The sequence below is a fragment of the Mustela lutreola genome, chromosome 2, assembly GCF_030435805.1.
Source record: "Mustela lutreola isolate mMusLut2 chromosome 2, mMusLut2.pri, whole genome shotgun sequence".
NCBI lineage: Eukaryota > Metazoa > Chordata > Mammalia > Carnivora > Mustelidae > Mustela > Mustela lutreola.
In genome coordinates this window covers 129,108,495-129,132,829 of record NC_081291.1, presented here as the reverse complement: position 1 = coordinate 129,132,829, position 24,335 = coordinate 129,108,495, and the positions used below count along the sequence as shown (strand labels likewise).

General features: G+C 40.0%; 1 protein-coding gene across 6 annotated transcripts in view; it reads right to left on the bottom strand.

Annotated features, from left to right (window-relative positions):
- PLD1 (phospholipase D1) overlaps positions 1-24,335 on the bottom strand; it is a 200,104-nt gene that overhangs the window by 78,078 nt on the left and 97,691 nt on the right. For all 6 annotated transcript variants that reach the window (XR_009351014.1, XM_059163476.1, XM_059163478.1 and 3 more), the window contains exons 9-11: positions 17,339-17,491; positions 16,123-16,272; positions 15,383-15,466 (exon numbers count right to left, since the gene is read on the bottom strand). Coding sequence is in view for 5 of the 6 variants with exons in the window: in XM_059163476.1 (XP_059019459.1) it covers positions 15,383-15,466; positions 16,123-16,272; positions 17,339-17,491 (387 nt within the window). In the remaining variant the exon portion in view is untranslated. The remainder of the gene's footprint in view (positions 1-15,382; positions 15,467-16,122; positions 16,273-17,338; positions 17,492-24,335) is intronic.

Genomic DNA, 24,335 nt, shown 5'->3' with positions numbered 1-24,335 from the left:
GGATCTGATTTTTACATCATATCCAATATGGACAGCCATATTGAAATTCCAAGGGGAAGACCAGAACTCTGAAATCACTAGACCATTTCACCAACTTCAGGACTGCCTAACTTTGGCTTTCTTACTAAATGAGACAAATAAATTCTCACTCTTGAAGCCACACTTGGTTGAGCATTCTGTTCATCCAAGCCAAGAGTATTCTAACTGACAAACATAAACCCTGACTTCTTATACCAGCAAGTGGTGTCCACAGGACCCCAGAGCTTTCTGAGCCGGGAAGAAGGCAGGTTTGCTGATAGAGATATTCACAATCTAAGAATGAATCCCTGGGCTCTTCTCTTTAGTGCCATAGGCAGCTAAGAGTACAGTACAGTCTTTTTTTCCCCTTTGGGGTTGAGCTCTAAAATCAGTATCTGAGTTAAACCTGTATGTGATATAACTCCTCTATAACGAGGAAAAACAAACAAACAAAATGAAAAACAAAGAAAACTGTATGGCATCTGAGTGGCTGAGCTGGTTAAGCGGCCGACTTGATTTCAGCTCAGGTCATGATCTCAGGGTTGTGAGATCCAGCCCTGCCTCTCAGTGCTCAGCGGGGAGTCTTCTTGAGATTCTCTCTCTATCTCTCTCTCTGCCCCTGCTTCCTGTGCGCTCTCTCTCTAAAATAAATAAATCTTAAAAAAAAAAAAAAAAAGGAAGAAAGAAAGACAAGAAAACCTTATCTGCTGAAATGCCAGACTTAGAAGAGCAAGAGTAGACTGTATGAGGATCAAAACCTGTAGAATTCTGGACTGGATACTGCCTTGCTAGGGAGTCCTCCAAGCACGTCAGACCAGCAGGGTTTCAAAGAGCTAAAGAAATTTTCAAAATCTTTTCATGCTCTATTTCATTCCATTAAAGAAAAAACCACAAAGATAAAGGACCTAAAGGAAACACATACTGGAGAACATAAATAAGGATACGGGCAAATAGTGAGGTGTATGCAGTATAAATACTTACATATTTAGAGTACAAAAGTGACACATAGGTAATCTATGTCCAAACCAAGAAACAAAAATGCAGCAACTGATAACCAAGGATCGAAAATGAATTAAAAAGACGTCTGTTTTAGGTAGAAAAAATGCATTGCTGTACAACACAACATGCGTTCACTGAAGGTGAGAGATATCCGATAATATATAGATACTTGCAATTTTTTAAAGATTTATTTATTTGAGAGAGAGAGAGTGCTGTAGAAGGGGGCGGGGCAACAGGAGAGGGAAAGAATCCTCTAGCAGACCCCCCACTGTGTGCAGAGCCCCACACGGGGCTTGATTTCAACCCTGAGATCATGACCTGAGCCGAAATAAAAAGTCGGACCCTCAAATGACTGAGTCACCCAGGTGCCCCTTATAACTTTCTGATGTACACATTAATTGTAAAGTCAGAAATCTTCCATTTGGGGGGCAATTTTAATGCTATACTGGGCAATTAATTCTTTATCATTATTTAATCTATGAGGACTGTGTACACTGTGTGAGGAATGTCCTATTAGATACTTTGGAGTATCTTAAGATAACTCTCAAGGAACCCTCAGTTTTAAGGATAATGCATAAAAAGGTAAAACACCAAAATTCATGCTTTAAACCAAGTATAAACAATGGTCTCACTGGCAAAAAGAAAGTAGCTATTAGAGTTATGACTCACGAGCATCGTATCAGGATCTTCACTAAGCAACTATTAGATAAGCGAAGTTCCAAAGAACATGTGTATAATAACCACATGTCATTGACTCTAGGACACTAATAATTGTGAGATGCATCCTTACCATTTGTACCACTGAGAAAGAAAAAAGTATGACAAGTATAGATGTGAGATGAACATGAGTGTAAGATGCATCCTGATTTCAGAGATGTGAACATGTACTTCTACACCAATGTTCCTCTTAGAAGATTTTATAGGGGGGTGCCCAGATGGCGCAACTGGTTAAGTGTCTGCCTTCGGCTCAGGTCATGATCCCAGGTTCCTTGGATCGAGCCCCGCATTGGGCTCTCTGCTCCGCGGGAAGCCTGCTTCTCCTTCACCCACTCCCCCTGCTTGTGTTCCCTCTCTCACTGTGTGTCTCTCTGTCAAATAAATACATAAAATCTTAAAAAAAGAAAAAAGTAGATTTTATAGCTTCCAATGCTTCTATCAGAAAGACCGTGTTTAAAACCAGGGATCAGAGCATCCATCTTAAGAATAAGAAAAGAGAGGGGCATCTGGCTGGCTCATTTGGAAGAGCATGTGATTCTTGATCTCAGGGTCACAAGTTCCAGCCCCACACAGGGTGGAGCAATTACTAAAAAAAATTAAAAATTAAATTAAAAAAAAAAAGGAAACAAATTAAACCTGAAGAAGGAAGAGAATAATAGACAAGTGTAGAAATCAATGGAGTCTAAAACAGAAAAATATGGAAAACTCAATGAAACTGGGACAGCTGGGTGGCTCAGTCCATTAAGTGTCTGCCTTCAGCTCAGGTCATGATTCCAGGGTCCTGGGATCCAGCCCCAAGATAGGCTCCCTGCTCAGCAGGTATCTGCTTCTCCCCCTCCCTCTGACCCCACTCTTGTGCTCTCACGCTCTCTCTCTCTCACTCACTCTCTCAAACAAATAAAATCTTAAAAAAAAAAACCAACAGTGAAACTAAAATCTAGTTTTTTGAAAAGAGTAATAAGACTGAGAACAAACTTCTAGCTAGATTAAAAAAAGAAAAAAGGGGGGCGCCTGGGTGGCTCAGTGGGTTAAGCCACTGCCTTCGGCTCAGGTCATGATCTCAGGGTCCTGGGATCGAGCCCCGCATCGGGCTCTCTGCTCAGCAGGGAGTCTGCTTCCTCCTCTCTCTCTGTCTGCCTCTCTGCCTGCTTGTGATCTTTCTGTCAAATAAATAAAAAATCTTTAAAAAAAAAAAAAAAGAAAAAAGGGACGTTCACAATTTTCGATTCTTCATGTAAATGGAATCATGTAGTATTTGTTCCTCTCTGTCTTGCTTATTTCACTTAGTATAATGTGCTACAGGTTCATCCACATTATTGCAAAAGGCAGGTTTTCTTCTTTCTTAAGGCTGAACAATATTCCAGTGAATATAAATATGACACTTTCTTTATCTATTGTCCCTCGAAGGACGTTTAAGTTGCTTCCATGTCTTGGCTATGTTGAATAATGCTGCAATAAACCCAACAATGGGGACGCCTGGGTGGCTCAGTTGGTTAAGCAGCTGCCTTCGGCTCGGGTCATGATCCCAGCATCCTGGGATCGAGTCCCCACATCGGGCTCCTTGCTCAGCGGGGAGCCTGCTTCTCCCTCTGCCTCTGCCTGCCATTCTGTCTGCCTGTGCTCGCTCTCTCCAACTCTCTCTCTCTGATAAATAAATAAAATCTTAAAAAAAAAAAAATAAACCCAACAATGCATTTATTTCTTCAAGATCTTGATTCAGTTCCTTTGATTCTATGTCCAGAAGTGGGATTGCTGGGTCATATGGCAATTTTATTTTTCATGTTTTGAGAACCTCCCTCCTATTCTCCACTGTGGCTGCACCAGTGTATATTCCCACAACAAGGGTTGCATCTACACTCTGCAATTAAGTATTTATCATCCTTTATTCAACCTACAAGCACGGTGTACCCTGTATGCAGAGCAGTCTATTAGGTATTTTGGAGGATCTTAAAATAGCTCTCAAGAGGTCTTCAATTTTAAGAATAATGCATTAAAAAGATAAAAGACCAATATTCGTAAGTGGTGGTTACCAAGGCCTGGGAAGAGGAGGAAATAAGGTCTTGGTCAAAGGGTACAAAGTTCCAGTTAGGTGAAGATAAATAAGCCCTAGAAATCCACTGGAGAGCACAGTGCCCATACTTAACAATGCTATATGGCAAACTTAAATATTTGCTAAAGGGCAGATCTTAAGTGTTCTTATTACAAAAACTAAAAACAAATAAAGAAGATGGGAGGAAACTTTTGGAGGTGATGGATAGGTTTATGGCACTGATTATGGTGACAGTTTTACAGGTGGATGCTTATCTCCAAATTCATAAAGTTGTATATGTTAAATATGTACAGCTCTTTTGTCTGGCAAGCATACATCAATAAAGTATATGGTTTTAAAAAAGGTGACTAAACACCTGGACATTGAAAATATATCATATATTCACAGATGGAGAAATATGCAATTTTTATATATGCTATTATATGTCAGGTTTTTATAATAAGTGCATGCATATATACAAGGATTGGAAGATTAAAAAATAAAAATTTTGTTGACTTAAAGAAAAAGGAAAAGCATAAGTTACTGATATTAAAAAATGAATGAAAGACAAAAAAATCACTACAGGGCCTGCAGACATTAAAATGATATTAAATAGATAACAAGTAAATATTAGAAATAATCTTATAAGAATATGATAGTTTCGATAAAATGGACAATATCCTTGAAAGAAATGAGCTACCAAGACGATAGTAAAAGAAACTGAAACTTTAGTCCTATGTCTATTAAAAATTGAATTCAGAATTTGAAAAACACCACAACTTATAAGAAGGATAACAAATGATGACAGAGTGAGGTTATCCTAAGAATGCAAGGTTGCTTTAAAAGTTGAAAAATCAATCAATACAATTCACCACATTAACAGAAAAACAACAACAACAACAACAACAACAAATGATCAATTCAATGGATGCAGAAAAAGTTTTGACAAAATTCAATACAATTCATAACAAAACTTCTCAAATCATAGGTATAGGCAGAAAGGAATTTCCTCAACATAATGAAAGGCACCTACAAGAAATCTAACTAAAGGGGCGCCTGGGTGGCTCAGTGGGTTAGGCCTCTGCCTTCTGCTCAGGTCATGATCCCAGGATCCCAGCACATCAGGCTCTCTGATCAACGAGGAGCCTGCTTCCCCCTCTGTCTCTGCCTGCTTCTCTGCCTACTTGTGATCTCTCTCTGTGTCAAATAAATAAATAAAATCTTAAAAAAAAAAAGAGGTAACCTAACTAAAGTGTAATACAACAAAGTGAATGCTGAAAACATGAGATTTCTCCCAACACTGAGAACAGGGCACAGACATCCATTCTCATCACTGCTGTTCAGCACTTTACTGATGGTCCAGCCAAAACAATAAGACAATAACATAAAATAGAAGGTATACAGATTAGGAAGGGAAAAGCAAAACTGTCATTATTCACACATCACACGATCATCTATGGAGAAAACTCGAAGTCATCTACAATGAAGCTACTAGTACTAATAAGTGAACTAAGCAAAGTTGCAGTATGTAAGCTCAATATTAAAAAATCAGTTGTATTTCTATACAGCAGCAGTGAAAAATCAGAACATAAAGTTTTTAAAAATACCATTTACAGTAACATTAAAAAAATATTATGTGATAAATAACAAAACGTAGGCAAGACCTATACAGTAGCACTCCCTTATCTGTGGGACATGCATTCCAAGACCCTTAGTGGATGCCTGAAACTACAGATAGTACCAAACCTTGTATGACTATCTTACATATACTCTGTTTTCCCCCATACACATATTCCAATGATAAAGTTTAATTTACAAATTAGGGACAGTAGGAGATAAACAATACTAATAAAATAGAGCAACTATAATAATAAGTGTAATAAAACTGTAATAAAAAATAAAATTATAAATAAAACTGTAATTGATTTTAGGTGAATGTGGTCTCTCTCTCCCAAAATGTCTTATTATACCGTAGTCGCCCTTCTTCTTGTGATAATGGGAGATGATAAAATGCCTACAGGATAAGATAAAGTGAGATGAATGATGTAGGCATTGTGATGTAGCTTTAGGCAGACTACTACTCACCCTCTGACAACGGGTCAGAAGGAGGATTGTCTGCTTCCAGACTGCGGTTGACCTCAGCTAACTGACATTGCAGAAAGCAAAACCATACATGAAGTGGGACTGTTGTGTATGTAAAGTATAAAACATTGTTGAAAAAAATCAAGTAAGATCTAAATAAATGGAGAGACATATGGTGTTCATGAATTCAGGAAGAACACATGTACCATCTAACCAACGGGGACTTTATCAATTTTCCCCCATCTGAATCATCAGCCTGAAGGGAGAACCTAGCAACAGGCACTGGCACAGGTAGAGAGAACTCAGGTAGAACTCCTCTGCTTCAGGCTTGAGAAGAAAGAATGGTATCTTCTGGCAGTAATGGGGTGGCAGCAAGGAGCTCACAGGCACCAGAAACACTGAGTGATTGGAACTTTGATCTCCCAACTAGAAGAGCTGTGGTTCCGAGAGGACACTGTAAATATTTATTGCTTGGCTCTGGACACAAACATCATTGCAGAAAGCACATTGCAGAGTGGGGAAAATAAAGCACCACATTTCTAGTTAAAGGACAAAAAACAAAACAAAACAAAAAAACTACACGAAACCCAAAAGTAGTGGAGAGATCATGGAGAAAGCAGAGCTCAGGAAAGCAACCCTATAAAGTTGTTTATGAACTTCTAGCTCACTCCCATGCTGCCCTTGCATGGATTTGATCCTAAACATTGTATCAAAGTTTGAGAACTGATCTAAGGATTAGACTATTGCCAAGGGATGAAAAATCATTCACCATACAAATGGAAGTGAAAACAAACAAACAAACAAAATAAGCCAGAGTAGCAGTCCTTATATCAGACAAAATAGACTTTAAAATAAAGACTACAGTAAGGAACAAAGAAGGGCAATACATAACAATAAAGGGATCACCAGTTTGAATCAGTAATCAAAAAACTACTAAGAAATGAACATCCAGGACTAGAAGGATTCACAAGTAAACTTTACCAAACATTAAAAAAAGACGTAATATCCCTGCTTCCCTCTCTCTTTCTCTCTGCCTACCTCTCCATCTACTTGTGATCTCTGTCAAATAAATAAATTTAAAAAAAAATCTTAAAAAAAAAAGACATAATATCTATTCTCTTCAAACTATTCCCAAAAATAGAAGAGGAAGGAAAGCTTTCAAATATATTCTATGAGGCCAGGATTATCCTGATACCAAAACCAGACAAAAGACACCACTAAAAAAGAGAACTGGAAGCCAACATCCCTAAAGAAGAGAGATGCAAAACTCCTCAACAAAATATTAATAAACCAAATCTAACAATACATTACAAAAAATCATTTGCCATAATGACTTATTCCAAGGATGCAAGGATGGATCAATATTTGCAATCAATTATCATTATACACCACATTAACAAGAGAAGAGATAAAAACCATATGGTCATTTCAACAGATGCAGGAAAGCATCTGACAAGATTCAATATTAATTCTTGATAAAAACTGTCAACAAAGTAGGTTTAGATGGAACACACCTCAACATAATAAAGGCCATCTATGAAAAACCCACAACTAACATCAAACTCAATGGCAAAAAACTGAGAGCTTTTCCTTTAAGATCAGGAACAACATAAATATGTCTCCTCTCACTACTTTTATTAAACATAGACTGGAACTCCTAGCCACAGCAATCAGACAAGAAAACAAAATAGAAGGCAAAAAAATCCGTAAAATATTCACTACTTGCTGATGACAAGATACTATAAATAGAAAACCCTACAGACTCCATTAAAAAACTAGTAGAACTGATAAAACGAATTCCATCAAGTCACAGCATACAAAATCAATGTACAGAAATCTGGTGCATTTCTATACACTAATAACGAAGCAGTAGAAAGAGAAATTAAGAAAACAATTCCATTTACAACTGCACCAAAAATAATAAAACACCGAGGAATAAATTTAATCAAAGAGGTGAAAGAGGGGCACCTGGGTGGCTCAGTGGGTTAAGCCGCTGCCTTCGGCTCAGGTCATGATCTCAGGGTCCTAGGATCCCACATCGGGCTCTCTGCTCAGCAGGGAGCCTGCTTCCCCCTCTCTCTCTGCCTGCCTCTCTGCCTACTTGTGATCTCTCTCTGTCAAATAAATAAATAGAATCTTAAAAAAAAAAAAGAGGTGAAAGATTTGTACTCTGAAAACTATTAAACATCAGTAAGAAAAATTCCAAAATGACACAAAGAAATGGAAATACATACCATACTCATGGATTGGAAGATCAAATATTGTTAAAAAGTCTACAGTACCCTAAGATTTAATGTAACGTGTCAAAATATCATCAGCATTTTTCACAGAGCTAGAATAAACAATCCTAAAATTTGTATGGAACCACAAAAGACCCCAAATAGCTAAAGCAACACTGAAAAGGGAAAACAAAACCAGAAATATCACAATTCCCAACCTCAAGTTATAAAGCTGTAGTAATCAAAACAGTATGGTACTGGCACAAAAACAGACACATAGATCAAGAGAAGACGACCCAGAAATAAACCCAGAATTTTATGGTCAATTAATATCTGACAAAGCAGAAAAGAATATGCAATGGGAAAAAGACAGTCTCTTTAACAAATTGTGTTGGGAAAAGTGGGCAACTACATGCTAAAGAATGAAACTGGACCACTTTCTTACACCAAAAACAAAAACAAAAACAAAAAAACCCAACAACCTCAAAATGGATTAAAGACCTAAATGTGAGACCCAAAACCATAAAAATCATAGAAGAGAACACAGGTAGTAAATTCTTTAACATTGGCCCTAGCAACATTTTTCTAGATAGGTCTCCTGAGGCAAGGGAAATAAAAACAAAACAAAAAAAAACCTATTGTGACTACCTCAAAATAAAAAGTTTCTGCAACTGGTCTTAATCCACACCAGCAGGTGGAGCTGCAGTTACAGTTAACAGCAGCTCCCCACCGAGGCTCTGCAGGAAGGCAGGTGTTTGTATTTCATACTGATGCACCTAATCCAGAGCTCCTTACAGGTACAGACACAGCAGGTGTAACAGTTGTGCTAATTACATGTACCTATTAAGACTGAGAACTTCCAGTTAGCTATTACGTAAATAATGAATAAACCAAGACAGAATGAAGGGAAAATCTGCCAGTAAAACCAGACTAAAGAGTATTTTGGGCCAAAGGAAGATTTTGGTACCTAATCCTTGAGTCACAAGATTTCACATTATTTGGGAAGATAAAACAGAAAAACTGGAAGATGTAGAGAGAAGTAATCCAAATCTACAATCACTTCTTTCAACAGATGCATTACCTTCAGCATCAAAGGGATGGTCCATGTCGGAAAATTCACTAAAGGGCATTTTAGAATCCCATACGATCTCCATGTGACGACCTGCCTTCCTTTTTGTACAAATTAAGCTATTAAAATACACACAGCTGTTTCCCTGAAATTCCATAAGAACACAGTCAAGACACAATAAAGAATTTCTTTTAAAAAAATCCTATTGAAAGTTTATAAAAAAAAACAGTATTTGGGTAAATTGTGAAATGTAAACACAACTATTTTTAAGTAAGAAACAATCAAAACAAAACAAAAACCCTAAAAGGCAACCTACTGAATGGGAGAAGATATTTACATATGACATATCTGATGATAAGCGTTTATTTAAAGTATATAAAGAACTGATATAACTCGATACCCATAAAGCTAATAATCTGATTTTAAAATGGGCAGAAGACATGAGCAGACATTTCTCCAAAGAAGACACACAAATGACCAACAGACACATGAAAAGATGTTCATCATCATTCAACATCAGGGAAATGCAAATCAAAACTATAATGAGATATTACCTCACACTGGTCAAAATGGCTAAAATAAAAAGCCCAAGAGATAACAAGTGTTAGCAAGGATTTGGAGAAACAGAAACCCTCGAGCACTGTTGTTGGGAATGCAAACTGGTATAGACACGGTGGAAAACAGAACGGAAATTTCTCAAAAACTTAAAAATATAACTATCCTACAATCTAGTAATCACAGTACTGGGTATTTCCCAAAGAATACAAAAATACTAACTCAAACAGATCCATGCACTCCCATGTTTATAACAGCATAATTTACAACAGACAAATTATGGAAGCATTCCAAGTGTCCATTGATAGATAAATAGGTAAAGGAGTGGTGTGTGTTTGTGTGTATATTATTCAGCTGTAAAAAAGAATGAAATCTTGCCATTGGCAACAACATGGATGGAGCTACAGAGTATAATCCTAAGTGAAATAAGTCAGTCAGAGAAAGCCAACTATCATAATTTGAATTATCACTCATAATTTGAATATAAAAAACGAAACAGACTAACAAGGGGAAAAAAGGAGAGAAACCAAGAAACAGACTGTTTTTTTTTTTGTTTTTTTTTTAAGGAAAGGGAACTTTTTTTCTTTCTTTCTTTTTTTTTTTTTATTTAAGAGAGATGGGGGAGAAGCAGAGGGAGAGGAAGAGAAAAAGAATCTCAAGCAGGCTCCATGCCCAGTGCAGAGCCTGATTCAGGGATCTATCTCATAACCCTGAGACCATGACCTGAACTGAAATCAAGAGTCAGACACTCCAGTGACTAAGCTCCCCAGGTGCCTCCCAAGAAACAGTCTCCTAACTAAAACAGAGAAAAAACGAACTGATGGTCCCCAGGAGGGGAATGGGTAAACGGGTGTCAGGGATTCAAGAGCACAGAGTAATGCAGAGATTAAAGCCATTTTCACCTGAAACTAACAAAACACTGTTAACTACACTGGAATTAAAATTAACGATTTTTTTAAAAATGAAAAGTCTCTTTTTAAAAATTATTTAGTTTTACTGCTCCTGTCTATTTCTGACACAGTTAACACACCGGCTGGGCACAGAGGCTGTGGCGGAGGACCCCACCTGCACCCCCAGCCCTGACGGGCAGGATAAAGAGGCAACTGTGGCGAGCATCAGCACGCTTGCTGCCTACCTGCCGGCTGCCCACTGGTAATCAGAGCTGCCCAAGCAAGAGGAGATTTGAGCTGAGCCACTGGATCTGCCCTAAGAGCCATTAGCAATTTGATAATGGAGCTTGTAGCCACATGTCGGTGTTGGACCTCATTTTTGGACATATTCCCGTGAATGCTGGATAGTTGATTCAGAGGGGACTTGAAATAGTACCAAGCACAGAGAAGGCATAAAACGATTGTTCCTCTGGTCAATCCACGTAAACCATGTAAACCAGTGACGAATGCTCTCCCTCGTCTTTGTATAGAAACAACCTGTTAGGACACCTTCAACATCCAACTGGAATTTACTCTTCACTTTAGTTTTCAGACAGTCTGGGCTGTTGAATGGGTCATTATCTCTTCTATACCTTGACGGCCTACCTCAGGATTTACCTCTTCAGAACATTTCTCCAAGCCAAATCTACCCAAATCTGATTACTAATTTATCTAGTACCTCAAAACAGGTCAGTCTGTACTTAGAGAATTTCAGATCTAAGAGGAACTGCAGGGGTGCCTGGGTGGCTCAGTCAGTTAAGCATCTGCCTTCGGCTCAAGTCATAATCCCACGGTCCTGGGATCGAACCCCATATTGGGCTTTGCACTCAGTGGGGGCGGCAGCTTGTCTCTTTGCCCGTTTCCCCATTCGTGTACACACACACACAAACACACACACACTCTCTCTCTCACTCTGTCAAATAAATAAATAAAATCTTTAAAAAATAAATACATTAAAGGAACTTCAGACACCATGTCTTGCGGCCGGCCCTCTCTGAAAGGCAGCTCTGGGATCCAGGGGTTCTAGAGCAGACACACCTGGGTCCCAGCCAGCACTGGCTCCTGTCAGCTGCCTGACTGGGGGCAGTTTCCTCACCCACCTCCTGAGCCTCACTCTTCACAACTATAACACAGCCTCTGGCCCTTGTAAGAATTTAACAAATCATAGCTGTTACCATCAATGTTACTTTGTGCGGTAGAAACCACTTGCCCTATGGCTGTAAGAGCTGGGTCCCTAAGGTGTTCAGAGCAAAGGCCCTCACCATTTCTCTCCTGCACTACAACAATAGCTTGCCAAGTGGGCTCTACAACCAGGGATTAATTCCTCTTCTACACTATTACCAGAATGTTCCCTTTTAGAAAACAAATCTGATTGAAATCCCCATGCTTAAAAATGGTCAGTGGTTCCCAGTGACCACAGTAGAAAGTGTAAACTGCTTAGCAGCTCCCCCGCTGCCCTTCACGGTCTGCCCCTGGCCCCTTCAGGGCCATCTCCACCTGCCATCCCCAGGGATGTTGTGCTTCAGCTCTCCACAACCTCAACCCTCCTCCCAAGTTGCTGTGCCCTCTCACACTTCTGTGCCTAGGTCCCGGCTACCCCTCTGCCAAAAGCATTCACCTGTCTTCATCTGGCCAACTCCATCACCAAGCCCCAGGCCAGCCTTCACTTTCTAGAAGCTTCCATGGCTCCAGCTCCGTAGGCTCCGGCATTGCCCCGCCTCTGGGCTCCTCCTTCCTCACAGCCTTCCACTATCTTCATCCTCATCACTCACTTCTCCCCAGTCTGTGATTTTCCCTCTGACTTCCTGACTCTCTTGTTCTGGGGGAGGAGCTGCTTCTCAGGCATCTTCATACACACAGGGCCCCCGTTCAGCACCTGTCCCAGGGTGAGCACTCGCTAAAGAGCTCTGGAATGAAGGACTAAGTGAACAAGTGAGTGGATGGGTGATTAAATGAATTAAAGAACTAGAAGCTTCCAGGTTGTTTCTCATTTCACTATATCCACCTTATCCACCTTTGTTTGCACACTAATTATTTAATAAATTTATTAGTACAGTTTTCACTTAAGCATAGGATATCTCTTGAATTAGATTAGAAGCTTTTTTTTTTTTTTAAAGATTTTATTTATTTATTTGACAGACATAGATCACAAGTAGCAGAGAGATAGGCAGAGAGAGAGAGAGGAAGGGAAGCAGGCTCCCTGCTGAGTGGAGAGCCCAACGCGGGGCTTGATCCCTGGACCCCGAGATCATGACCTGAGCCGAAGGCAGAGGCTTCAACCCACTGAGCCACCCAGGCACCCCAGATTAGAAGCTTCTAAAGGACAAGTTCGTCGTCCAAACTATACTCAATATACCAATACAGGACATGCCAGTTTTGGTTAAGTTTCTGAATGCTCTCTTTTGTAATATACCTGCATGGCAAGAATTTTCTTCAGTTCTTACAAGGGAAGTTACAATGAAGGCTTCATTTCAAAGGGAGTGTGGTAATAAGATGTTTTTCCTAAACAGTCATAGAAAAGGAATAACCTGGTTTATTTTCTTTCCAATAGCAGAAAACAGGTTCCTTCTCTTTAGATGTTTAAATAGAAACCTGTATTTTCGTGTTCAGAACCTTCAAAAGAGATAATTTCTTGCATAAAACATGAAAACATGGGCTCAATGGAAAAATATCTTCAGTCTCTCTCGTGTCTTCATCAAACTTTCCAAAATATTATCTAAAGAAATATAGTACTACGTTAAGCTTAAATTTATTCTCATAAGTGTTTATAAAGTATTCAACCAAAGAAATAGCTCCTAAGTATGAAACTTATTTTTATTCCTGATAACTGAGTGCAGAGACAAATGTGACAATAAAAGCCTACATTTACTCCTCCATACACATGAGAATAAACAGGTTCACAAGCATGTTGACCATCGCACACCTTGTCTATCGACCCTAGATCAACTGTTCTCAACCAAGAAGGACTCTGCCCTCCAGGGGACATTTGGCAATGTAAGAAGACATGACCGTAACCAGGAACTTGCTACTGGCCCCTAGTAGAGAGCCAAACATGCTGATGGTGCTAAACCTTCCACAACACACAGAACAACCTCCCATAATAAAGAATTATCTGGCTGAGGGGCGCCCGGGTGGCTCCGTCAGTGAAGCAGCTGACTTCGGCTCAGATCATGATCCCAGGATCCTGGGATCGAGCCCCACACCAGGCTCCTTGCTCACAGGGGAGCCTGTTTCTCCCTCTCCCTCTCTGTGTGCGCGTTCTCTTCCTCTCTCTCTCTCTCTTTCTCTCTCTCTCTCTGTGTCTCAAATAAATAAATATATAAAATCTTAAAAAAAAAATTTGTCTGGCTCAAAATGCCAATAGTGCCAAGACTGGGAAAGCATGCTCTACCAGGACAGATTTCCATATCACTAAGGCAAAATAGTAGAAGAGGATGAGTTCATATTCCTAATTACTCTCCCCTTTCCCCAAACTGCAGAATTAGGAGGAAATAAACTATGATATTGTCACAGTTTATACATGAGATAGCATTTGAAAGGAAACAAGATAGGGAAAAATAAGGAGCATTTCAGCGACTGAATTCTTAGAATTTTAGACACGTTCATTTCTCCGGTAGTCAATTTTGGCATCTGCAACTGGTTTTAATTGTCCAGGCAGATGGGTAAGTGGAACTAAAGTCAGCCTATAAAAACTACACCAAGGGACACCTGGGTGGCTCAGTTGGTTAAGCCGCTGCCTTCCGCTCAGATCATGATCCCGGTGTCCTGGGATCGAGTCCCACATGGGGCTCCTTGCTCGGTGGGGAGCCTGCTTCTCTCTCTCTCTGCCTCTCCCGCTGCTTGGGTGCTTTCCCTCTCTATTTCTCTCTGACAAATAAACCAATAAAATCTTTGGAAAAAAAAAAAAAACCTACACCAACTCCAAGAGGACAATTTTCCAAGAGCTAAAGGACTTCTGAATATGAGATTTCCAGTGGCCCTGATAAGCACTGCAACTCCCATGGACATTTGTAAAGGGGGTCAAAAAGCTGAAGTCTGACGTATCTCCAAAAAAGTTGACCAGGCCTAGTCATTCTGTAATAGGCAAATGGAACTACTCTAGCTTCAAAGGGACAATTCAGAAGTATATTCACTGGACCTGTGACTGAAATACCAAATGAAGAAGGCACCCAAGGAAGATTATTTTCTACCACTTCTAAAACTGCATTTGCATTGCAAAATATCTTCACTAAGATGGATATTTGGGTGTCTATTTCCAAATGGAATGACAAAAATAGGAATGCCTGGGGGGCTCAGTTGGTTAAGCGTCTGCCTTTGGCTCAGATCATAATTTCAGTGTCCAGGGGCTGAGCCCCACATTGGTCTCCTTGCTCAGTGGGGAGCCTGCTTCTTCCTCTGCCTGCAGCTCCCCCTCCTTGTGCTCTCTGCCTCTGACAAATAGATAACATCTAGAAAGACAGAAAAAAAAAAAAGAAGAGAAGAGAAGAAAAAAGAGGAGGGAGGGAACGGGCGAGGGGGGCGGACAGAAGGGAGGAAGACAAAAACAAAATTGTTTAAGCTAAATATTTTAAGGATATACTTGGAGTTCGAGTTTTTTGAAAAGATGTTTCACTGAAGGCTATTATAGTTAACTGTTGAGACTTCAGCCAAACCATCTACGGGTACTGCTGGTTTTCATAAAGTACGATTCTGGAACAGCACAACACTGATTTACATTTCCAGTCGTAGAAACCTCCCAACCCAATCCCCATGGATAAATACTAACCACCAATCCGTGATAAAAATCTCTTCTTCTGCCTCTTCCATAGCATTTGCCACATCTTCAAAATACCCTTTGGCATTAACGTACCTGAAAGACAAATGTTTTTGTTTCATTTTTTTTTTTTTAAATGAAAAGAAAAAGACCTTACGGTAAAATAAAAGATGAAAGCCACTGCCTGAGTCACTACAAAGTACAAACTTTGTATAACTGAGGACCAAGGACTGAAAATCCCATCTTCCATCTGCCATGCAGGAAGTACAGGAAGGAGACAGAAGGAAGCGACCGGATTCTGCTGAGAGAACAACAAGTTGGTCTCATCATCATGAGTCAGATGAATCCCCTCATCCTGTTGAACTCACACCATGGTTTGTCTGGGACTGGGAACAGACCAATTTCCAAATCATGGGTAGAAAAACATACCTAGCAAATAAATTCTTATTCTTTAATTACAGCTAATAACTTAAATAAACATTCCATGTGTATCACTAAAAATGGAAAAATTAGCTTTTAAAATCAAACTTCAAAATCTAAAGCTAGCTATTGAGTGCTCACTGTGAAAATCTTAAATACAAAAATTGGATAACTAATCTACGCTCAGGTAGTCCTCTAAAGAAAGGCCCTTGTCAAGTATAAGGCAGAATACATTTCCACAGCTTTGAAAACTGCTTCCAGATGAATTTAGGCCTGCTATAACAACAGATACTATGACTATAAGAAATAGTCTTAGAGCAAAACAATCTTACCATTTAGCTAAAGTGTTCTCTTGGATAGCAGCGTATGACCCAAATCGATGATCTTTGAGAAAGTTGGTGCCATGTTTCTGGATGAATTCTTCTATAGCCCCTCCCCACCACCGAGCATGTCTATAGCTGTTGCATTTTAAAATAAGTGTCCTTCAAAAAAAAAGCAAAGTGTGGGGAGAAAAGTAGTGATCATTCTGTGTTCTGTTTCTTTAAAAAAATTTTAACAAGTAAGCTTGTGCCATTTTGTTTTGGTATTGCAGCAAACATAGGTTGAAATTTTTAAGCAAAGAACATCTTATTTATATCAAAAAAGCAGACTCCTGAACATTTTGGGCAGGATTTTAAACTATATTCCATATAGCAAAAATAAATTTTCAGGTTATTTACTCATTCATTCATTCTAAAATATGTAAACATACTTACTATGACTAGAACTATAGTAGGCTATGAGGGAAAAAATCTTAAACTTTAGGGTCTCAGAGAAGATCAGGAAGTTTAGCATCTTTTTACACACACACACACACACACACATACACACAAAACTCATGCCAGTGTGTATTAGACAGAGTATGTGTGTGTCTGTGTGTGTAAATACATATGTATTTATGTAAGTCAATGTGTGAAAAGAAAAAAAATTATATCTGTATTCATGAGGCTGAACTTTGTAGAACCAAATGTATATATAGAGAAAAAGATACACATATTACGTAAGTACAATCTTCCAGAAAAAACATTTATTAACACATACTCGCTAATAAAATCTATAGTTAATGTACATTTGAGTATCCCTTCAAGATTTCATGCTTAAAATCTGTGTGCAAACAGAATTTTTGTAAATCAAATCACTGTTTATGTGTTCCTGTTAAGTAAAAGATATCAATTTATAAAGTAAAATTTTATTTTTTTAAAAATATGAAACTATCACTCCTTAACTTATCTGTTTGGTAAGTTGGTATTACCGAGTCATTAATTTTGTAGTAGCCATACATTTTGTTAAAACACGCATAAATTAACACATGTGATTATTTATTTTGTTTCACTGGGTATTCTATACTTAAACATATATAGAAAGAAAAGTCATTTCATTATTTTTGGTTGAGGATGAGTTCAAAGTAACAATTTTCTAACACTTAAATTATTTTACTTCCTTCACTCAAGGTTGGGAGAGAAACTTTGTTTTTGAGAGAAATCTTTTAAAAATACTTGAAATTTCTACCTTGAAAGATTATCAATTCGGAGCCCATATTTGGTCTCTGTCTCCTTCTTTCCCACTTTAATCTTGAATTCTTTATCGACCAGCAGGACAAAGGCAATGGCACCACTGTCTGGTTTCATGTAGAGCAAAAATGAATCTTTCACTATCAGCCACCTGTTAGAAGGTAATAAATATTTTTAGACTTGATTACTGAAATAAAAAGAAGAACAAGTTAAGACAAGTAAACACTCTACCAGATTGTAGATATTTTATTTTTTACATAGGAGATTTATTTTTTAAACATCACTATGCAACAGTCACAATCACAAAAAACGAACAGGAGGTCTACTATGTTTTTCTAAGAAGTACTGGCACCAAGCAATTCAAAGCAATTCATTAGCTTAGTATACATTAATGGCAAAGCCTTAAAGAACACCCCTGAAATGGGCACGTAGAGCTTGCAGGATGTACAGTAGGACCCTTAGCTGTTGGAAAAGTGAAAATGCATTGGAAACATATTTGCTAAAATAAACTGTCATAAAAGAGGCAAATTAAGTCTCTTGGGAGGTAAAAATCCTCCTTTAAAAACAACCCAGTAAGCATCTAATACTCCACATATTTTGTTCTTTAATTCAAGTTACTTGTGGTTTTAAAGACTATTAATAAACAATGTTCAAAAGCATCTAATATTTCATATATTCTGTTCTTTAATTCAAAGTACTTGTGGTTTTGACTATTAATAAACAATGTTCAATAGGACATGATCTCTTAGAAGCATATATGTATTCAACTCAATATATATTTAGGAGTTTCATAAAGGGGACGCCTGTGTGGCTCAGTTGGTTAAGTGACTGCCTTCGACTCAGGTCATGATTCCGGAGTCCCTGGATCGAGTCCTGCACTGGGCTCACAGCTCCATGGGGAGTCTGCTTCTGCTTCTGACCTTCTCCTCTCCATGCTCTATCTCTCAAATAAATTAATAAAAACTTTAAAAAGTTTCATAAAGGGAAAATACCATGATAAGCTGGATACTAGGGTAGAGGTAGCAATAGCACAGAGGTAAATGAGACATGCTCTCCAAATGGCTTACTCGGCTAATGGGACACAAAGAAGATACGAGAAACTGTAGGCATAATGTGTATAAGGAGGAAGGAGTCCTTAGTTTGGACTAAGAGAAAGAGGTAGAGGCACTGACTCAAAGAGGTGATATCTGAGCACAGTGGCTGAGGCGTATATCCCACATGGAGGGAAGAGTGGGCAAAGGCATGGAGGTATGGAAATGCTACATGTGTTGGCAGAAAGTCTGGTGAGGTCGGGTCTTAGGGAATATAGTAAGGAACAACGGGCAAATGAGTATCACGTGGGGATGATGGGCAAAGGCTACACTGAGGAGGGTTTAAGGACCCTGCTCAGGACGCTGATTTTACAGCATGGAACCAGCGTTTCCTAAATTTGTTTTGCCATCAGAAGCTCTTGAGATGCTTGTTAAAAAACAATAGTTTCCCAGGCCCCACCACAGATCCATTAAAAAGGCCTGACAATCTGTGTCTTTAACAGAAACACCAGGATGCTTATTAAATAAGAGAATCCTCATGCCCCAGCAAGGAAGAGGATGAGACTATCACTGTAATTGTGTTCTAGAAAGAGAATTATGAAGGATACAGAGGGATGATGGCAGGTTAGCAAGCTCCAACAATAATACACAACAACTCCTCTTATACTTTACTGTGAATATGCCTCACATGGGTATCCTGTTAAAATGCAGATTCGGTGCAGTATCACAAGGGCAAGAAATGACAAGTGCTGGTGAGGATGTGGAGAAAAGGACACCCTGGTGACCTGTTGGTGGGAATGTAAATTGGTGCAGTCACTACAGAGAACCATATGGAGGTTCCTCAAAAAAATACAGAAATACCAAATGATCCAGCATTTTCGCTTTTGTAGTATTTACCTAACGAAAACAAAAACACTAATTAGAAAAGATGTACACACCCCTACATTTGTTGCCACATTATTTATAATAGCTGATATAGGGAAGTAACTTATTGATGAATGGATAAAGAAAATGTGGTAGAATATTACTCAGCCAATAAAAAAAAGATCTTGCCATTTGCAACAACATGAATGGACCTAGAGAGGGTATTATGCTTAAGTGATACAAGTCAGAAAAAGACAAATACCATATGACTTCACTTACATGTGGAATCTAAGAAAACAAAAACCAACCAACCAAAGCAAAACAGAAATAGACTCATAAATACAGAGAACAAATTACTGGTTACCAGAGCAGGGACGGGTGGAAGGATGGGCATACTGGTGAAGGAGATTAAGAGGTACAAACTTCCAGTTGTAAATAAGTCACAGGGATGCAAAGTACAACGTAGGGAATATAGTCAATGATATTTTAATAACTTTGCATGGCCACAGATGGTAACTATATGTATCGTAGCGAACATTTGATAATGTACATAAATGTTGAACCACAATGTTGTATGCGGAAACTAATGTAATATCATGTGCCAATCATACTTCAATGAAAAATAACAGTAATAAATAATAAAAATAAAATGTAGATTCTGATGCAGTAGTTTTGAGGCAGGGACTGAGATTCTGCATTGCTCACAAGTTCATGCCCAGGCTAGCATGACCTTTGAGCAATAAGGACATAGATAACAGGCATGACAATGACAGTGAGAAGGCAAGACCATATGGGATTGATTTAAAATGAATACAAGTGGCAACTGTGTCATGCTGCCTACAACACCACATAATCACATTTACTTCTGTAAATGTGTCATTGTGTCGTTATCAAGTAAGTCAGTTCATAACAATAAAACAATAGTGGGCATATTATATCACCTATCACACAAAGCCAAAGCCCATTATAGAACAGGAAAGGCTGGAACACCTTATTACAATAAGTAATATTGTAAATGTGACATGCAAGTCAGCATCTAAAAAAAAAAATCTGTAACAAATTGTTACTGAAATTGCTAACTACATTACAATCTAGTGGCTTTAGAGTTTGGGATTTAACACACACAAATCTATGTTGGGCTCCACCTACGTTCATTTCATGCATCTGTTTCTTAAAATACAGCCTGGCTTCTTCCCAATAAAAGGGAATGGGATGGAGTTAGGATGACTCACGATGAAGGACATACATATGATATGTTAACAAAAGGAAAAACATTAAAGTCCCAGAAAGCCAATACCTAACCACAACATTAACATAAATTTGGTGACGGTATGCCAACCTGTGTCTGAGCCTCCCGGTTTTTCTTACCCAGTGAATAAATTAAAGAAATAAAAGGTGTCTTCCCCAAAAATTAAATTCCAAAGGAAGCTTCTCATTTGGGACCTAACAGCAGGCAACTGAGCAGTATAACGGATACCATTCTTAATAATTGTCTGCAAAGGCAGGAATTCTACTTTTCGTAAGCATTCTCCTAACATGGCTCAATGTCAGTGATATAAACAAGGACTCAGTGGTTCGGAAGGCCTGAGTTGTGAGGTCAGACATGCAGGCTGCCTATCGACTAACCTCAGTTCAGGATAAAAGAGAGCGGGGCGCATCACGTATCTGTCTAAAGCTCCTTCTTTAGCCCCAGTCCCTTCTCCCAGCTGCACCCGCGGTAGAAGTTAGCGGGCACGAGGCATGGCCCAGGCCCAGAGAACTGCCGTGCCGTCCTGCTGACTGAGAAGGAGCCAGAGGCTTTGAAAACCACAGCTGCCGGGCCTGTTGGTCAGAGAAGAAAGTCAAACACAGCAGCCTGGTGAACCTGTGTGCCTGGAAGTAAAGCACACCTAAACAGCAGCAATGCGAGCTCTCACTGGAGTGCCACACCGGGGTCCACAGTGCGGGATGATGGTGGGGTGACCCCTACCCAGGGGTACCAGCTCCCATGATTGGCATTACAAAACAAATCTCAGAAAAGCTTCTGAGAGCAGAGGCTGGTGGCACAACCACCAGGACAAAGGCTGCCAAACATGGCATTAGGGACAGGCCACAAGGTACCATTGAGCAGCCAAGTCCTATACCAGGACATTTGGTACATGACACCCTGCAGAAATGGTACTTTTCTCTAACTGGCACAGAGGATTGTACAGGCTCTCAGCAACCTTGTTCAGCAATGGCAAGGAGAGGGCTGGGTGTTCTATGGGGCGAGAGCATGGGTGAACACTGGCGCTGCCATCCATGGGGTCTCCTATGTACATTCTGCCTCTGCCCCTCCAAGATGAGGCAGCCTGCAAATACAGAAGAGTTTACCAGTAACAGCTGGATTTTTTTTTTTTTAAAGGTTCCATGCCCAGTGTGTTGTCCAACATGGGGCTTGAACTCATGACACTGAGGGCTGAGATCAAGGGTTGGACGTTTAACCAACCAAGCCACCCAGGCGCTCAGGTGTCAGCGGGATTTTTAAAGCTGAATGTCAAAGATAACAATTTTTGTTTTCATGAATTCTTTTTTTTTTTTTAAAGATTATTTATTTATTTATTTGACAGAGATCACAAGTAGGCAGAGAGGCAGGCAGAGTAAGAGAAAGGGAAGCAGGCTCCCCGCTGAGCAGAGAGCCCGACGTGTCTCGATCCCAGGACTCTGGGATCACGACCTGAGCCGAAGGCAGAGGCTTAACCCACTGAGCCACCCACGTGCCCCTCATGAATTCTTTTTAATAGTCATTAAACATCAGGGTAAATTGACTCCTGGTCTTTATATAAAGCTCTTAATTATGTCATTCATTAAAATTCTTCTGATTTCTTTCCTTTCTCTGCATCAACAAAGGAATTGGTCAAGTTGTGTTCTGGAAGTCGGCACCGGTTACCCAGGGAGTAAGCACCTACCTACCCGTCATCCTCCCTGAGCTCCGATTCCAGCTCAGCCACCTGACTGTGTGACTTGGGTGACTAAGCAGAAGGTCTCTACCCATGAAATGAGGGGAACAGCGATGCCCAGCTCATCTGTGTTTGTGCGAAATAACAGAGGTGACTCACGTATGTTGCTCAGCACCGCGCCTCACATTGACAACAAGGCACTTCACAAACGTTCTTGTTCTCAAGGAGGTGAGATCATAGTCCCTTCGAACAAGATGCCTCCTGCCTGGGCCACTCCTTGCTATGGCACTAAAATGTGGACAAACCACCAGAGCCGGCCTTCTCGGCCTCCTCCTGTTGTCTCCCACCACTGATGTCTGGCTGTTCCTCAGATTTGCCAAGGTCATTCTTTGAACCTCTACATTTGCTATTCCTCTACCTAGAAATATTTCTTCCGGATCCTCCCAAGGGCAGTCATTTCCTGTTCATCAGCTCTCCGCTGATACTCTCCTCCCCAGGGAGGCCTTCCTGGGCTACTCAAGGGTAAAAAGCTGGCCCAGCCCCCAACCCACCTTCCATCCTGTTTGGCTCCTCAGGACACATCCCTGGGATTATTTGCTTATTCACTGTCTGTAGAATTCTTGGTATAGCTCAAAGTTTGCAGAAATAAATGCTACATTTATTTTTTAAAATTTATATGTCTCCTTCTTCTCAGACATCATTTGAGATAAGAAACACATCGTCTAATCCACCACCTAATGCCAAGAAGTTGCTCAACAGATAGGCTGTTCAAGCAGATGTTTTAAATTGTGGAAAGAAATGTCTGCCATGTTTGTCTTTTTTTTTAACTTGTCCCTGAGACAAGGTCATTATGAGACTTGATTAAAGGTTTAATTGCCCCATTTGCTTTAACCAGATTTGTTAGGGTAGCATAAATAAGAAAGTGATCAGAATGCTTTTTATGGGCATAAAAATAAGAGAGAGTTATGAATGTGTCATCCTTAAAAGCAACTCCTGTTGAGATACTAATAGTTTCTACTGTGAAAAAATTTCCAAACTAATTTTGTCAGCTCTGTCTTATCATTTTATTTGGTACTGACACCTTATAACCCACAAATGTAAACTCAGGAGATCCTTATTAATGGGGAACCAAGGCTTCAATCTTTGTGGAAAGATTTATACAATTTAAAATGACGACACATTTCATTCCAGGGAAGATCATATCTCTTTAGGCTGTCCTGGTTGAAGCCTGATTTAATCCCAAGTTTAAGATGTGAGGGAGCTAGGTTCTTTTATATAACAAAGTCTGGCCCCCATCTTTTCTGGCTGCCCCTTCTCTGGTTGGTTGTAACTCCAACAGCAGCTTCCTGACACTGGGAGCTAAAGTCACCCACCCCACCCCCAACCCTCGAGTCCCTCACCACCCCATGCCTTCTGGTCACAACTGCACAGACACCATCCCCAGTGCTCGTCAGCTTCATCACTGCCTTCCTTTCTCCTCCAGTAAAGCTCTGTGAGGGCAGGGATTTTGCCTGATTTTTATAGGAGCTAGGACACAACCCAGCAAACATTAGGCACTCAATAAATGACTGCACGGACCAGACCAAGGTTTCCATGTCTTGAGTCGAGGTCTCAGGTTGGTTGGCCCACAAGTCCACTCTGAGACGAGGTGGTAAGTCAAAGTCATTTAAAAAGGGCGTATTAGGGAGTTATTAGGAGCCAAGGCAGGGAAGGAGAAGGAGGAGCAGGAAAGGAGCCGTCAAGGATGTGTTGTGGTTGCATGTCCTTTATTGTGGGCAGTTGGGTTGCAAACCCTTCAGGGGCCTCTGGAGACAGTGCAGAGCTTGTAGCAGAATCACCCATCAGAGGGCTACCAGGGTCAGACTCCTGCCAGCTCCTGGCTAAGGGCTGCTCCTGGAGGCCATGAATGCTTCCGGTCTGCTCAGCATGCACACAAGCAGATCCGCATCGCCCAGAGTGTCTGCAGTCAAAGGCTTGCAAGGGCTTGCCTTTGGAGCCCTCGGGACTGGCCCCCAGCAGCTAGCTGCCTTAGCCGAAGCCAACTGGGGGCGTATGGGGGTGTAGGGGGGGCTGCTCAGGAGGAATCTGCACCAGGGCCCTTCTGTGTGTTTATGTAAATTACAGAAGTTTATTTGAAAACACACATTTTCTAGTATACTACTTCCTTTTTTGTTTTAGTAAA